Raw genomic sequence first — 18398 nt, 5'->3', positions numbered from 1 at the left:
AGAAGAAGAGAATCTGCAAAGAAGATGGAACAAGTGGTGATAATGGCAATGGTGGGGATGTGATGGTGATTGCAAAATGGAAGAGGATACACAAAGAACATAATCTGATGGAGGCTTGAAAAGCAGTTCCCTACTCCAGGGTCCTAATAGGGCAAATTTGTCAATTACTTTTTCCACCAAGGATAAAACCATCATAAATTTTGGCTTCTTAGGAATCAGGATTTTCCATCAGGCTAGTGATGGAAGTCTGATTTCACCTTTTAAAGGGACCAAACGTTGACAAGAAGACTCATCCATGCATACCGAACATGACACCAACGAAAGTACCTCTTCATTGCCCTTTCCAAAGTCTCCCGCCCACATGCCAAACATGACCACCAAAATTTAAACAGTTGAGTAACCAATAAAATGGCCCTTAAAGGAAGAGCTACAAGATGAGTGAATATCTTCAGCAAGCAATGTTGACCCCCTAAAAGAAACTAAGTTATTAGTGCAAAACACTTTTCTGCGTCTCTAACTGATTTTCCACTTCTATGAAAAAGCTAACCTTTAAAGCAATAGACCACTTAAACCTACAACAGCCTGCCGTCAACCAAAACAATCCTTTTAATTTAACCTTCCCTAAAGTCCACCCAATCATATAAGAAAACAGATAAAAGTCTCAATAAAGTAAGAGTTGAAATCCCAATTATAACATGGAAAACGGATTGTATGCTTAACAAATGATGGACGAAAAAGACATCCACTTAAAATATGTGGCTTTGATGATAAATAATATTGCAAATTTTAGACAAACTTCAGTGAATGACCGCAAACAAAAAAGATTCTTCAACACTTTTTTGACGATCTTTTACTAAAGTTATATCACAGCCCACTTTCATACCAGTTAAACAATCAAATTAATTGAACTATCTTGTTAAAGGCATAACTATAGATAGCAGAAAAACCTAGAACCCAAAAGCTAAGCTATAGATAGCAGAAGTACAATAACTTGCATTGACAGAAGCACTCACTGGATCAGCGTCAGTAGGTATACCAAGTCGTGATTGTGCATTTGCTATCATCAAAACAACATTTTCACGCTGATTCCTTACGTTGTCTTTCTGCACAAGGAAAAATTTAGATTACTTGCCAAGAATTTTTAACGTGTACTTCAGAATATCTTACATGGAGGAAAAATTCAAAAAACAGTGTTGTTCAATCATAACAGCAGAGAATTTAAAACCCCCTTAGTATGATGGAAACTTGCTCTAGAAAATGAAAAGGGAAGGGAAGTCATACGTTGCAATGTTTAGTGTGCAAGAATTTTGATTCCTATGGAAGTGGAATTCAACCAAACTAATGGAATCTTCTTTCCTCCCTAACCCCCTAACGAATCAGAAACCTTCCCATAAAACCTAAGTGTCAATGACCATTTTGCCCTTATCCCTAATGTGCCACTCTATCATCTATCCTCACTCCCCTCTCCCCTCTCCCCTCTCCCCTTTCCTTCTACTCCTCCTCTATCTCTCTCTTAAAATTCTTGGTCACTTGATGTAAGCTTCAATTTTCAATAAATTTTACATTATTCCATTTACTTTCCTTTGCATACAAAACATAGCATTGGACCAACTTGTTTTCTCTTTTCAATTCCCATTCCTTCAAAAAATCCTAACAGCATAAAAAACAAGCCCTAAGCATTCCCTGCATAGCACCCTTTTTACATAGTTTTTAAGAACTCGGCACATTGCTAACTTATCCATGCATAAATATTTTATTAGGAGTATCTTGGCGCATAAAAGCACAAACACATTCACTAGTCCATGCACAATAACGCATGTGTCTGCGTGCAAGCACGAATCCATAAGGCAAAAGACACCTATGACCCAAAGATTGATGAAGATTGGGGGTGGGGGGATGCATCAGCTCAAGAAACAATGAAATACAATGACACCACTCAAAAACTAAATGACTAAGTGATAGTATACAACCATACAATTATCCATGATGAATGCCAAAAATGAACAGAACATTGCAACTACAGCAAACCTGGAAACCAAAGACAAATTCTAAAAGGTCAAACATGTCTGCATCCCTTTGTCCAGATATGTTAAAGCCAGCTGGAAGTCTAGGGAACTGTTCAGTATATCTAATTGCAGCTATCGCTCCTTTAACCTGATATTAAGAATAAACCCTCACAAGTTATAATAATATTCAAGCACAGTACCAATTCCAGAATAATCTTACAGTAATCATGGGAGCAACCAACTAACAAACCAATGATATTGCAACTTAATAAACTGTAAAGGATATGACAGATCAGTGACACCACTAATTTCTGAGGACATCAACTTACTTCTGGGAAAATTCTGATAGGATTGGTCAATGATGGCGCTTCCAAGGGAACAATGTTGTAAGGTATCAGTTCTGCAGCTAATGTTGCACCCGACTGTTTGATTTTCCTCAACTAGGTCAAAAAAGAAGAGTAAGAAGAATTATTCATAATCAGTTTGATGCAAGGAATGCTTCCAAGTTTGCCAAATTCAAATGGAATGTTCAAAGATCCAGATGAAAACTCGAAGGTAAGATTTATTAGCTCTCATGACCAGATGTCAACTGTCTCAAAAAGAGTGATAGATGGGCTTAGTTGTTAATAACAACATTACCAAAACAATATTTAACACAGAAGAGAAAGTAAATAGCAAAAGACATGTAATTAGATCATAATTAGAGAAGCTACTTTTCCTCTCTAAAGTCATTATAAAAATAATATAAAACAAGTACCTCCTCCATTATAAGCCCTCCAACACCATCAGGATCAGCATCCTTACTTAGTGCCTCCATGACCTCCACCAAGGCTCTCAAAGTAGCAATTACCTTTCTCATTCCCGATGATCTCAATTCCAAACTACAACAACAAAATAATTCACAATTATTCAGAATAGAGCAAAATATGAACCTTATAAAATAAACTTTTGGTTTAATCAAAAGAAGAGTAAATGAGACAGTTTTCCTGCATGTCTTAAGCCCAGTTCTATAAGGGTAAAAAATAGTGGCTATACCACTCAGGATTTCATTAACTTCCCTGAAAACCTTCTTTTGAATTTCAATTGATGATAACTGAGAAAATTAAATGGGGCAGTTTCATGACTAAGAGGCTCGCTTTTAGGGCTCAGTTTATTCCTTTTGAATCCTCATAAAGTTTAGATGCATCAATTCCAATAAGATTGGAGATAGAGTAAAAGTTTCTAAATAAAGAAGCTTGTTTTCAAAATATGGGACCATCGACATGTGTTTATCTCTCACCAATTGTGTAAGAAATTTATAACAAAAAAAATTCAAAGTATCCAGATTATAGGTTATTAGCTTTTCTCAGGAGCTTCGTTTTAATTTACCTCCACCATGCAATAACTTGTGAAACTGAGTAAACATTATGGATAAACAGAAAGGCAAGCACATATACTTCAATCAGCTTTAGCAGCTAATGAGGCTTAGAATAATTTCCATGGGTTCAAAGCCATTCAAGGGCACCAAGGCGCACAGGCTTACTCAATGGTTTTGGTTGGATTAAAAAAAAAAAAAAAAAAACACCATGCAGCTAGACCAAGCCTTCAGATTGTGATGACACATAAGCAACTTCTTTTGACAAAAAATTTCCTCATGTCCATAAACTAACTCAAGATCATGCTTTTAAATAAAGCAACAGGCCTTTCTAGGCAGGGGAAACCGGAAAAGATAATCCATTGTTTATCCATCTCAGTGATGATGAAACTACGTATCTATATATACTGGTAATAACAATATCGCAACTCGTAAGTTATACATACTCTCCAACATTAGAGCTGAATGTTCCAGATTCTTGCAGTCTCTGCTCCTCTCTTTGTATGTCATCCACCCTGTAGCGTCTCTTGTAGTGTTGGTAAAACTCCCACAGGTTTTCAATATCACGATTGCGATCAATGCGGCCACCATCCTTTTTAGCAAGTTTTTGCTAATAAAACAGAGAAATCAAAATCAAAAGAGTGAAATTTATTGACCAATAAAATATTAATTGAAAGAGAAGTTAGAAAACCATATGCCACCATAAGGTTCTTAATTATTCATCACGTATCACTCAGAATTCAAATTTGATACCTTAATTACAGACATTAAACCGGTCTTGAACTGGAGAACTCCCCTACCACCACTGTTGGGATCAAGATTTTGGGCCATGCTATACGCTTGCTCGCACACTAAAGTTAAAAGCACAAGGTTTATTGGTATATATTAGTAAAGGGGAAAAAATAACGCAAGGTCTCCCACATGGTCCCTATTAAAATATATTAGCATACCGAAAGAAGTGATGTTTTGATAATTCAATGAACAAGCACTCAAATAAAATGGTTTATCAATGCACTCATCAAAAAAATAATGCAAGGTTGAAAGCATAAAAGATGTGCCCGGTGCCCCCAAACATAGCATCGGAAAAATTAAGTCAGTAGATGATCTATTGAAACACTTGAAAACACATAATTTTATATCGAAGGCTCAAAGCCAGTGAAACTCCAAATTTCCGAGGGTCAAAAAAAGCATTTCATGGACAAACGATACAAAGTCATATAGAAATCAAAGAACCAAAGCAAAAGGGAAAATGAGGAGGAAAAGAATTGAGAATTTTGCACATAAACAACGAAATTCTTATATGCTTCCATTTCTTGAAGAAATATAGTTCTTCGTACCAAGCCTGCAACACATAGACCACATGTAAGTGGCATAAAAGGACCTCCAAATACAAACACTAAATTAGAGAGAAGAGTTTCAGACTATGCACGCAACATCTGCAGTAATTCCACTTCTAGAGGGCAGTAATCGTAATCACTGTATTGGATCTGTATCCCTTTGGTTGAGCGGGGCTCGAACATTGAGCTTTCCCTTGACAAAAGGACGCCTCGCCCATTAAACTACTATTTCATGCGAAAAGGAAAGGCATATAGCACCACAAACTCTTACAACTTAATTCTATTAAGTCCTCTCTATCTAGAGTTTATACTAGAAACAACATCAGCTGCTCCACCACTGAACAGCAAAAATTCAGAAACCAAAATGGTTAGAAATTGATATATGAAATAAATGCACTCACAAATGCGGGCGACATTTGGGTCCACTGATTGAATCTCATCAGCAGCCTGCAAGATCGCCTCTATATTTGTCGTCCCAAGGGAAGGTGGAACAGCTCCGGCTATCCCACTTGAGGTTCTCCCATGACCTTGGCCGGCGGTTCTCAGCTGCTCTCTCTTCAACGTCGCTCGAACCAGTCTCTCCCAGTTGTCACGAACCCTAGCCATGTTGCCTCCAGTACCGATCGAAGCAACCGGTGCCCAAAGTGGTTTCTAAAAGCCCGAACTCGATCCAGAATTGGATTTCCAATTCCCCCTCCAACGAAAAGCGAGCTGAGAGTTTAGCCCGACCGTGTAAAACTGGACTTGAAAAATGGTGAGGTTTAGCAAAGGTTAACAATTGAAGAGACGCGTATCGCCAGAAACGCAGTGACAGAGATCGGCCAAAACGCGGCAATTCCTTTTTTCACAATTTCACCGCTGCTCCGTCAGAAGAACAGTGACTAGTTCGTATATGCCGCTACCGTTTTCTTACAGGAGTTTGAATCCTGTGAACATAACTACTTTGAAATGCCATTACCAACGCACTAAATCCACTCATCCACTCGTTTCTTAAATCATGGGAGAGATGAAATGAATCGCACTGAGATTTCCGGCAAAAACGGTACATTTATATAAAAAATCTTAGAAACCCATGGTAATCGAAGTCATAAACATGGGCATGGCTCCTCATATAAAAATCAAAATTAAAATTAAATTAAAAGTTATTTAATATCACATCATTTCTATAATTTATAATTATAATTAGCTAAAGTATCCTTCTAACTTTTTAACTTTATATAAATTTTGAATTTAATTTTTTAATTTTATAAAATATTTTTTAATTCTTTAATTCTAACATTATTAGTTTGAAATAATTATTTTTACATCAATTACTATTATTTTAAAAAAAATAAATTTAATATGTCAGAATTTAAAAATATTTTATTAATATTTAAAAATTTAATATAAAAAATTGATGAAATGAAACTAAAACTGTTCGAGTTAGACTAAAATAATATTTTATAAAATTAAGAAATTAAAATAAAATCTTGTATAGAATTAAAAAACTAAATGTATTCCCTTTATTCAAAAATATAAGATATTTTTATAAGTTAAATATTTAAAAATATAAAATAATTTTAGTTTTTTTAGGTATAATCATTATCTTTTTTTTAAAAGTATCCTTATTAATGAATGATTTTATATTTATTGTAGGATGTTTAACAGAAATAAATATGAAAAAATAAAATTAATTTGAAAGTAGATAACTATTTTATTAAAGGTAAGATTCGGTTAAAAATATTTTATATTTTTGAATGAAAAGAGTATAATTTAACCTTTATAATTTATAATCTGTAAATTTATGAGTAATAAATAATGGCAATGAATACTAATAGACGTTTATTCATAACACATAAATTTATATTCCCTCATATGTCCTTGTTACCGGATACTCTCTCCATTAAAAGATAAATAACATTTTTTAAGGAGTTGGATGTTAAAAAATATAAAATATTTTTAGTATTTTAAGGTGTAATCATTGCCTTTTTTAAAAAAGTACCCATATTAACAGTGACTTTTATATTTATTATAAGGTGTTTAATAGAAATAAATATAAAAAAATAAGGTTAGTTTAAAAGTAAATAACTACTTTATTAGAGGTAGAATTCGGTTAAAAATATCTTATATTTTTAAATGAAAGGAGTATAAAATATACTTCATGTCCTTATTATTCAAAGTCATTCGCTGGAGCACTTTTTAGAGAACATGAACAACCTTATTATGGTAGAATATTAATTATTAATTATAACAAAAAATTTAATGTAAATACTCTCTTCATTTAATATTATAACATATTTTGTGATCAAAACATACCTTAATAAATTAATTAATTATCTTTAAAATTACACAATATTTTCATATTTACTCATATTTAATAAGGTATCTCAATTAAAAAGTCTTATTAATTACACCCTTAATTAAAGATATTTTAGAAAACACCTCATTAATTTAGCCTTAAACTATCCCAAATATTTCATATTTCTTAACATCTTACCTTGTAAAATATCTTATATTTTTGAACAAATAGTGTATAAAAATCTCTGATTTTAGTATAGGTAAAATCAAAAGTTTACTTTATTTGCATATAAAATTAATGAGTTAGCCACATTTTCTTAATTCGAGTAGAGTGGTTAAATATATCTTATGATATGGACCATAGCTATGTATTTATATACATTGTTTTTTTATATATTTACATGCATTTTATTGCGTGAGGCTAAAAGTAATGTTTCCATTCCTATGTGCTAGTTTATCTTCACAAGTTACTGTACATATAATAGAATTTATAAATTTATTTAGAAAAAATTAATCATTTAATCATTATAATTTTGATCTAGTTATAACTCAATTCTTAGATTTTGACTCATTATAACCCAATCCTTGAAATTTTGACTTGGTTGTAAATCAATTATTGAACTTTGTCTCTTACAATTTAATAGTTTCAACCTATTAAATATTGATCTCTATATTTTAAAAAATAAAATTATAAAGTTAAAAATACATTTCTTAAAATATATGGATCAATATTTAAAAGGCTGAAACTTTAAGGATTAAATTATGAGAGATAAAGTTCAGAAATTGATTTATAACCGAGTCAAAACTTTAGGAATTGGATTATAACGAGTCAACCTTAAGGAATTAAATTACAATTAAGTTAAAATTATATGGACCAAGTAATTAATTTTTTTTCATTCATTTATTTTATTTATTTATGGTTAAAGTTTGCGAAGTTTATATGAACTGAATTGTATCGTTCATTTTGAGACTCCATGCCGTAAATAAGAAAATGCATATATTCGCTTGAACATCTGGCTAAAAAGCACGTTCCTTATTCACCAAGCAGCTTATTCATACCGGATGTGTTTGTGTATGTTCCAAATGGAGTGTTGTTACTGGTATTACTTAAGCTCTAAGCTTTACGATGTCCCAGATCATATTTCGCACTTTCATTTACAAATTCGCCCTTTTGATTGAGATTCTAAACGGTAAACAAAGATGTGTTACGCGTTTTCTCAAAAATACAATTCTAATCTCACCCGAAAATGTGTTACTCCTGACATAAAAAATTCCCCAAAAAAAAAAATGCACTTCCTTCTCAGAATAACAAAACGTCATGCTAATTTTTCTACTATAATAAAAATTCATAATAATTACTATGTATTATCAATCTAATTGTTGCTTATAACAAGATAGATATTAATCAATGGTCAGTTGTCCTAATAACAACGTCACCTTTCTTTCTTGAAAGAGGTCATGAGTTTAAACCCAATATTAATATGTTTGTGTGCACGTAAATGTGTATGTATTTCCTTCTCCTATAGAAAAAGGCCAGGTTAAAGATAAATTTAAAAAAAAAACAAGATAGATATTAAAAATAAATAATGTCAATGGACAATATTGACAAGAAACATTGCTTGACCTTCTTCCTTTCAAACTATCAATGTGTTTTTTTCCGAGCATCTTTAGATGGATTTGAATTATGTGTTTGTCCCAACTATACGCACATCTAATGCCTATTCTTAACATTCTTATGTATGCTTTGGATAGAGTCAATGACTTTGAGTTTGGCCTACATGGATGAGCATATGTTTGGATAACATCACCAACCCTTCCCAAGGTTGGATATTTAAAACCCAAAAAATATTGTTTGGATAAAAAAAAATTGTAACCAACATTAAAAGGCAAACGCTAGTTTGATCTTTGATGTGAAACCATAAAAAATAGCTTTTGAAATGCGAAGGTCGAAAAAAACCAGGAGAGAAGAAAGAGAAAGTCATAAAGATGATAATGTTATACATTAATTAGAGTTTTTTATTTTATTTTAAGTTACGCAATTTTATTAACCTAATTTTTTTTACAATGTTAAAAAGGGAGCTCATTTCTCAACGTAAGAGCACTTTTTTTTCCTCCATAAGTACATGAAACTAGAGGTGAGTTATATGCTTTATTTTGAAATATTATAATTTATTTTTCAATTAAATTTGACTAGATTAATTCATTGGCAATATTATAATTTTTAAAATTTTATGTATAAATTTGAATTAAGATAATTCATAAATTTATTTTATCTTTTGGAATTGAATATTTTGTAATTTATAAATTTATTTTAGCTTTTTATAATTGTCGCGCCTACCATGCGTCGCAGTCGGTCGTTCATTGTAAGGGGAAAAAGGAAGGAAGCCAGCTTTCAATGGGCGAGAGCTGGTCCCAAGAGTAAGGACTCGCCACTGAGATTTTGAAGAAAAATCTTGAAAAACCAACTAAAAGTGATAAAGATAGTTTTCATAACTAGAGATAAGTTCAGGAGTTGATTGTGAGTGGGGAAGATTTTACACACCCCACACACCGATTCTATAAAACAGTTACCTTAGTTAATTGTGTAATTAGTATGGCCTTTTAAAATTATTTTAACTACTCTTTTATTATTTTCCAAATAAAATAAACCTAAAAAGGAGAATTGAAAATTAAATTTAAATATAAAATAAAAATTATTATTTATTTACAAGGCAGACTTGACCTAAGATGAAAGCTTAAGGCTTACATACCTTACTGTAGGGGTCAAAGTCCACGAAATTCGGGGTTGTAAATTTTTTGTTAGTATTTTATTATTTTTTGAAGAGAAATTAATTAAAAAATAAATTACTGTTTTGCAAATAAAATAATTATCTAAAATTTGGATATGCATATTTTAAATTGTAAAAAAGTTACTTAATCTTAATTATTTTCTCAATTTTTGAATTCTTGAAATAAGGAAAAAGATTAAAAGAATTTGTTTCATTTTTTTCAACATTTTTGAAATTTTAATCGTCATACCTACAGAGCCTTATTAACTCACATAGTAATACGATTATTTAAAATGTTTGTGGAGATCTAAAACCTCACACGACAAAAAAATCAAATGGCTTAATTTATTTACTTTATTAATTCTTTAACTGTATATATTTATATATATTTTTAAATTTTTAAATGTGTATTATACAAAATCTTATTCATTACACGGTATTATAATTATTATAAATGTCTGCAAAGATTCAAAAATCTACATAACAAAAGGATTAAATAATGTTTATATATTTTTAATTTAATTGATTTGTTATGCATGTACATGTATAATTTATATTTTTATAAAAAATCCTAATTGTTATATCCGAGGAGCTTTATTAACTCACATGGTAATACGATTCTTTTAGAAGTCTATGGAGATTCAAAAATCTAACATGACCAAAAGATCTAATTAGTGAATGTGATTACAATTTAAATACACTAATTTAATTAATTTTATTAAAAAAGTTTAGTATATTATTGCTTACAAAATTCATCTATATTGTAACATTTGCGAGGACTTATTATCTCGCATGATAATGCGCTTAATTTAAGTCTTTATAAAAATTTTTAAAATCTCACATGAGACTTAAATATTTTATCAATTTAAATTATAAAAAAAGAGTTAATTTTAATGATGGGCCATTAAAACCTATTTTTAATATATACAAGTTTGACCCCCATACCTACAAAATCTTATTGATTTACACAATATGAGATCATTCTAAATACTTACAAAGATTCTTAAAACCTCATGCAATAAATAAAATACAAATATATCATCTCTTATCATTATTATTATTATTGAAATTTCACACAGTATGAGATCATCATCATCATTATATATTTTGGATTTAATCAATGATTTAAAGTGTATTTGAAAAGCAACATTATTCCTAAATACAATTCTTTATCTTTTGTTATCTTCTTCCATGCTTACGCAATTGCTATTTGCCAAAACCACTCAACCACAATATTTAAGTCAATATCTTATTATAAATAGTCATGCGCTACCTGTGTTAATACAAGGACCAAAATTAAGTGAGCATCCAATTGAATTCAAGACTATTAAGATTACAATGAGAACAAGAAATCAAAGTTTGATATATACCCATGTGCATGTGATGTCTCAATCAACAAGAGATGCTAAGTATATTTATACAAACACCCTTCACAAGTAAGCAAAAGATGCGATCTTAGGATGCAACCCTAGTGTTTGATTCTCAAGTATCTAAAATTTGACAGAACTATCCTTTTAACTACTAAAAGGCACAATATCACGTGGGATTTGATAGGTAAAAAGTTAGTGACCCATACCAACATATGTCAACCACATAAAAGCTTAGAAAGAAAAGGGAAAAAAATATGATTGAAACCATGACCTTTTATCTGAAAGTTCCAAAGCAGAGAGTATGTTCTTATTTTTAAAGATCTTATTTTAGATACCCTCATAATGGAAACGGTAATCAAAATTTTTTAAGAAAAGAAATACATTGCCAATACATCTCCATGCATATAAAAAGCTTTAAACATGCATAAATTACCAAGGCAAAACAAATACTCTTCGTGTATAAAATAAACCTAGTGAGCAACCTATTATAATATCATATAGGCATATACAAAATCCGTCACAATATTAACAAAACCTAATAGTAAAATATACTATTTGAACCTTTACTAAGACAGCCATCAACCTCATAGGTAAAGAGAGCAATTTTTTCCAGTTAAACCATATGTCTATAGTTCAGTTTCATATGTCCTAAAACTAATTAAAAGTCTAGAAGTAGAATATGGAAGCTATATAGAAATCAAAATCTATATTAAATCAAATTCAAAATTAGCTTCAAACCATTTAATAGAGATAGGTGTCTTCAATTAGTCCTCTTTCCTTTCAATATTTGGCCTACCTCTTCAGCTGCATCGTGCTCTGCTTTTGTAAATGCCAAATCGCTTTCCTCTAGCCCTCAATCTCTCCCAAAAATGATCTCTTGTCCCCCACGCTCAATGCTTTGTCACTCTTATATAGGAAGAAGAGGGGGTAGATTTTTAAAAATCATAATAACTCATCGCCCAACTGCTTCTCTACTGCCACACGTATCTACATGACAGCCTTCTTTTTCCTTCTTGTTCTCGAATCACTAACCATAAGGGCTTCTTTATCACTCCACTTGCCTAACCCTTCATCAATTCTCACTTGCTTGTCGCCCTGCTCCTCTTATACGTGTTCATCTTTTTTATACGGCATCTCTTCTCTTTTGTGCGTGCGACACTTTCTGCGTGCTCCTTTGTTTTTTAGGCCCAGGATGATTTAAGGTAGGGGTGTTTTTAGGGCTAATTGAAATGCTGAAGAGGTATATATTTTTAATATACCTCTTTATATAATTCAGCGTTTCAATCAACCCATTTTATTATATATTTTTAATATTTATTTATTGATGGATTTTTTTAATATTAATTTTAGAAAATTGAGAAAGGAAATATGCTTGTAGATCAAGAATATATATAAATATAGGGAAAATAACCAGATTTAAAAAAAACTAAAAGATTTAGGTTTTTAAAAAAAGTTAATTCCCTTAATTTTTAATTATTGAGATAATTTATTAGGGAGATTTTAAAATATTTAAGCATGATTTTTTCATCCATTTTTAAAATTAATTTTGAAGAGAGATTAAATTCATTTATCATCTTTATTATTTATTTTTTTGGAAAAATAATCCTTAAAAGGATTAATTTTGTTTTTTCATATTTATTAGATTTTTTTGGAATATAATTCTTAAAAAAATTAATATTTCATTTTTTATATTTATTATATTTTTTGAAATATAATTGTTAATCAAAATTAATATTTCATTTTTTATATTCATTAGATTTTTTGTGAAATATAATTCTTAACCAGAATTAGTATTTCATTTTTTATATTTATTATATTTTTTTAAAATATAATTATTAGCTAGAATTAATATTTCATTTTTATGTTTTCTCTTTTTTTAAATTAATTCTTGAAAAATAATTAAATCTCATTTTTATATTTAATTAATTTTTTAGATTTTTTAATAAAAACAAATACCTTTAAAAGTAAAGGCTATTTAAAAAAACAAAAAAATATTTATTTATTTTTTGTTAAATATACAGATAAAATATAGTATTCACAATAATTAAATATTGTGTAACTTATCATTTCATTCTAACTTTTTTTAATAAAAATTATAATTTAAAGGTTACTATTTTTTTCTAAAAATATCAAATGAGTCAAAATATATATTCTTTTAGTCATATTTATGAGGTAAAGAGAGAAAATTTTCTTTAGTCCTATTTTATATAGCATCTCAATGATTATTATGTACATCTTTACTCTTTTATCCGTATTCAATATTGGGAATATTATTAAATGTTAGATTATTTTATTTTTAGAGTAAGTATATTTAATAGGATAAAGTTAAAAATTTATTGAAAAATTTAGACAGGGTTGATGAGGTTTAATATTTTTCTTGATTTCGACGAAAATGTTAAAAGTGGCTTATAAATAGAATCAGGGGGAGTATATCATTAAATTCATATCTTTTCTTTTATTCTACATCTAAACTATCTTTTGAATTCAAATCATCAAAATAAATTTGAGTTTGTCCAACCGACTTCAAAAAAAAAATATCCAACTATAAATTACTTTACATTTACCTTCTTTTCTCCTAACTCAATTGAGTGTCATCCTTAATTGAAATTTTTTTAATCCAAACGCACACTAAAAGCCTATTTGAATTTCAATTGGGTATAATTAATGTAATTAATATAATTAATTTTAATTATAATTAATTATATTATAATGCAATATGTTTAGATATTATTTTTTTGAAATTAATTTTAACAAAATTGAAGGTATTTAAATAATTTAGTTAGAATTAATTTTAGTTGTATAAATTATTATAAAAGACATTGCTTTTCAAAACTAAAGTATTAATAAATTTGTATATAATATTATTAAATTTGATAAATTTTATTTAAGAAGTGAAATATTTTATTTAAATTATATTAATATTAATAATTTAATTTACGTAAATAAATAACTCAATATATCTTAGTTTAAATAAATTTAATAAAATAAAAAAATTTAATTATTAAATATCAAACATCAATTTTATAACAACTAATGAAGATGATAATATACAAGTTAATTTCTAATAAAATTACGGATATGAATCATATCTGATGAAGATATTATGGATGATGGTAAGAATAAATATTTATCATTATGATGATGATTTTTCTAATTTTCATGCTTTATTTGATCTTTTCTTTCATCACGCATGAAATCAAAATCAAAATTAATTTCTCTTCTAATGAAATTATGTATCTTAAAATAGAGGAGTAATAATGTAATGAACGCACATACGCAAGTATGGACAATTGAATGGTACGATATTTGAGAGTGAACATCACAGTTCTTAGATTTTCCACCGTCCAAAAGATTTGATTGCTAACTTTTCCTATTCTCTCTCTCTCTCTCTCTTTCCTTTTTCTCTTTTTTTTCATTATCCAAAGAAATTTCTTCGAAAGGAATCCAATTAAGTTATGCAACTATATCTCCCAATGGCTTTAGAATCATGTTGATTTGCGTGTTGATTGTTTGAGCTCAAACAAAACCTTGTGTGTTTTAATGGGTTCAAACTACACTCAAAGGCTCTAGATAACTAAAGGATGACAATTCCTAATGACTGATGATAATTCAGTAGTATTATTTTAGGGAGGTTCATAATTTGTATAGGGTGATTTATTTTCTTATATGCGTGTTTGTTGTTCAAAACTTGTGGATGTTATGTTTTTTAATTAAATTATTTTGGCTAAAATACATAAAACCTCATTGAAATTTGAGACAATTGCATATAACCCCCTCATCTTTACAAGTTTAAAATTAACCCCATAACCTTTAATTTCATTTTTTAAAACCCTCTATTATTAATTATGTTATTTTTTCATGAGGGTTAAATAGTCATTCAACTAAAAAATGTTATTAAACAAGATATTATATTGTAGAACTATGGCTAATTAATTTTTTATATTTTTTGAATAGTTAAAGCATTGATAATAGCCAAAAGCCTAAAACAAATGTAATTATCATTATATAAAATTTTAAATATTTACTTTTGTTTTATTTTTATCTATTTTTATTATCAATGGTGCATATTTTTCTAACATTAAAAGATAAATTAATCTAACATGGTAAAATTTAAAATTTAAAATATTTTAGCGATGTGCATTACATTAATCTAACATGAAAATATAAATAAAAATTTATCTTTTAAAACAATAAAATCATGCACCATTAATAATAAAAAAATGGATAAACTAATATAAACATAAATATTTAAAATTTTATATAGTGATAATAATTTTTTTTGTTATCAATGCCTCAACTATCCAAAAAATATAAAAATTTATTATAAATAGTTATACAATATAATATTTTTAATAATATTTTTTAATTGAATGATATTTTATCCCTAATAAAAAAAAACATAATTAATAATAGGAAGTTTTGAAAACAAAATTAAAGATTAAGGGGTTAATTTTAAACTTTTATAAGTGAATGGAGTTACATGCAATTGTCTTAAAGTTTAGAGAGATTTTATACATTTTTACCTATTATTTTTGCATGTCATTTTCAATTAAGCATTAATATATTGTTTACCATTTTTGTGTAAAGCATTTTAAATTAGAATAAAAATTTTAATTTTTAAATCAAAGGTTAATATTATATAACAAATTATTTTTTTAAAAAAAATCCAACTACGGCTACAATTCAAATGGGGAACTATTATCGTAATTAATAATTACGGCGATAGTTCAAAGCTTGAACTGTCACCATAATTAGTGACTTTTCATGATAGTTCCATTATCAACTGTCACAAAAACTCTGTATTTACTACTACACTCTCTTCTATTGCACTCTTTCTTATGTTGTGAAAATAGCTTCTTAACTATTGTGAAAGTTACCTTTTGTACTAGTGTGATAGCGTTCCCATCTATACAGTCCAAGATATCCATTTGGTGTTAGATAGCCAGCATCCACCAAATAATATTTACCTTGTAAAAAAGAGATTATTATCAATGTTTATAAGTTGAAAAGTCTAACATAAATAAATTAAACCAACAAATATACTTGAAGGCGGATATAGAAAGTTCATCGACCGAGTTGTTAAAGCACATTCAAAAATGCGAGCATCATATGTAATACCCTAACGCACAGCCAACACAAAAGTAAAACACATATCCCACTCACACACAGTGATTACATTTTGCGTTGGGATTCATTTTCTTTCAGTATATTTTGATTTTTCACTAGTTAGGACTACACATGGAATATGTGTACTATCAATTGCTCCAATTGCATTTTTAAAAAATGGCCAATATTGCTTATCATTTTGTATTTTGTTTGATAGGTGACGAAAGGACTTGTCTTTTAGTTTGATATATTCTATTGCACGTTTAGAGTAAGCCATTAAAACTTCATGAAATTATATGTGAACAGTCTTTCTTGAGTGTTGAAATCTTTCTTGTGCCATCCTATTTCTTAACCCATGTTCAATTGTATTTAAAAATATTGCAAGCACTTTCTGCACTCTCATTTGCCTAGTATCCTTCAGTCCACGCCATACCAATTGACTGCATAATTGATGAAAAACACATGGTTCCATTCTAAACATTTTATAGTAAAGAAATGGGTATCTTTCTAAGATTTCATTTACCTACAAATGACCTGTGCATTCACTATTTCTTTATGGCTCTTTACACAAATGTTTTGCTGCATACAACCTAATTAACGCAATAACTTTTTGAGCTCTCTTTAAACTTTTTTTATATGATCCTTCCATACTCTTTATTACTTGTACCCAAACACATAAATAATATGTGCATTTAATTTCAATTATAAATATTTCTAAATAATTTAACTATGCGAATATCAATAACTTCTCCACAATATTAAAATACTTCAATAGGATATATAAAAAGCACATAAATTGTAAGGTCTCCTTACTTAACCAAATCTAGCTCCAAAATCGGGGTAATCAAGAGATTAATTTTCTAAGGTTACCAAAGTTGGTAAAATCATATAAAGGAAATTTCTTAAATCCTTTTAGAAGGGAATTCCAAATTTAACATTTCAAATCTCAAATATTAGTTAATAAGTTCAAATTAGAGTTTGAAAACCATGTGAAAGCTTAAAAATCAAATGAAACCTAAAACCATGAGTTTTAAGACTCAAAAATAGATTTTTATGCAAAAAATGATGCATGCGCCTTCTTTACACCATGCGTCGCGGCGCATTGCACGAATTTAACAACATTAGTGCTGTCATTTGACAGCATAGGGAGCGAATGTCCAATGGGTACTAAATCTCTGTCCGACCTCCAATTGAGGTAGTTTCAGTGTCTACATAAAGCTTTCCCTAACTCTAGTTAATGACACTAATTTCATACTCAAACTCTTACTCTATAAAAGTTGAACACTAAAACCCATTTTGACCTTTTTTTACAAAATTTCACAAATAAGGTGTCTTAACTTAATCACATGTGCCAATAGCCTACACCGACCATCCGACTACACTTAATGGACTTTCGCGAACTCGTGCAATGTACCACATACAATCAAAAACACTTATATCAAAAAATCATCACTCAATCCTGATTTTCACAAAACATAAAGGGAGAAGAAATGTTGTACAAATTCATCACTTTCATTTCAAATCTTTCAAAATATATATATTTCTACTTACACAAGTATTTTAGCCCTGTCCATCGGTTTACAACTAAAACTCACTAACCCAAGGCACAGAATACACAAGTTATATATAAAATAATGCAAGTAGTACATAAATCATGTCAAAGGATCCTAGTTGGCAAATACAATAACATATACACATAGAACCTCAAAAAGGAGGCATATAGAGGACTATTCCACAATCATAGGCCTCAATGTGTTTTTCCTTGACTCGAATTTGATGAGCTAGGTCCTAAAAATATTGACAATTGAGAGGTGAATATAACCACTCAGTAACCAAGTTTCACTTAACCTATATAGTTTTATATCAATTGTAAATGGATAGATGCAAATAGGCAAATACATATATAACACATATGAATACTTAGCCATGGCTTACAAAACTAACAACCATGTGAACGGATCCACAACTCATAATATTATGTTATTTTGCAAAGCACAACACGAGGTCACAATAATAACAATCATACGCCCTTGACATATGCTGGACTACAAAACTAATAACTATATGGCTGGACTTATATGCATGATTATATGCCAACCTTATACCCTCCTATTATCTCCGACACAAAACTAGTGGCTATCCCGTGGCTACATCCTTCACGGACTAATCCTGCCTTTCAC

At 29.3% G+C, this 18398-nt stretch overlaps 1 protein-coding gene across 3 annotated transcripts in view; it reads right to left on the bottom strand.

Annotated features, from left to right (window-relative positions):
- LOC129308386 (callose synthase 10) overlaps nucleotides 1-5717 on the bottom strand; it is a 53667-nt gene extending 47950 nt beyond the window's left edge. Inside the window, exons 1-7 of one of the 3 annotated variants that reach the window (XM_054949498.1) lie at nucleotides 5099-5717; nucleotides 4114-4211; nucleotides 3807-3970; nucleotides 2764-2887; nucleotides 2336-2446; nucleotides 2029-2154; nucleotides 1014-1103 (exon numbers count right to left, since the gene is read on the bottom strand). In XM_054949498.1, the coding sequence (XP_054805473.1) occupies nucleotides 1014-1103; nucleotides 2029-2154; nucleotides 2336-2446; nucleotides 2764-2887; nucleotides 3807-3970; nucleotides 4114-4211; nucleotides 5099-5303 (918 nt within the window). In that variant the 5' untranslated portion in view covers nucleotides 5304-5717. The remainder of the gene's footprint in view (nucleotides 1-1013; nucleotides 1104-2028; nucleotides 2155-2335; nucleotides 2447-2763; nucleotides 2888-3806; nucleotides 3971-4113; nucleotides 4212-5098) is intronic. The other 2 variants (XM_054949497.1, XM_054949496.1) reach the window with 2 other exon arrangements.
- Nucleotides 5718-18398: the final 12681 nt, after the last annotated feature.

This window comes from Prosopis cineraria, unplaced genomic scaffold (genome assembly GCF_029017545.1).
Source record: "Prosopis cineraria cultivar Desert tree isolate PC_DT_omini unplaced genomic scaffold, ASM2901754v1 PC4, whole genome shotgun sequence".
Classification (NCBI taxonomy): Eukaryota; Viridiplantae; Streptophyta; class Magnoliopsida; order Fabales; family Fabaceae; genus Prosopis; species Prosopis cineraria.
The sequence above is the reverse complement of the archived record's forward strand: the minus strand, read 5'-3'. Positions and strand labels throughout refer to the sequence as shown.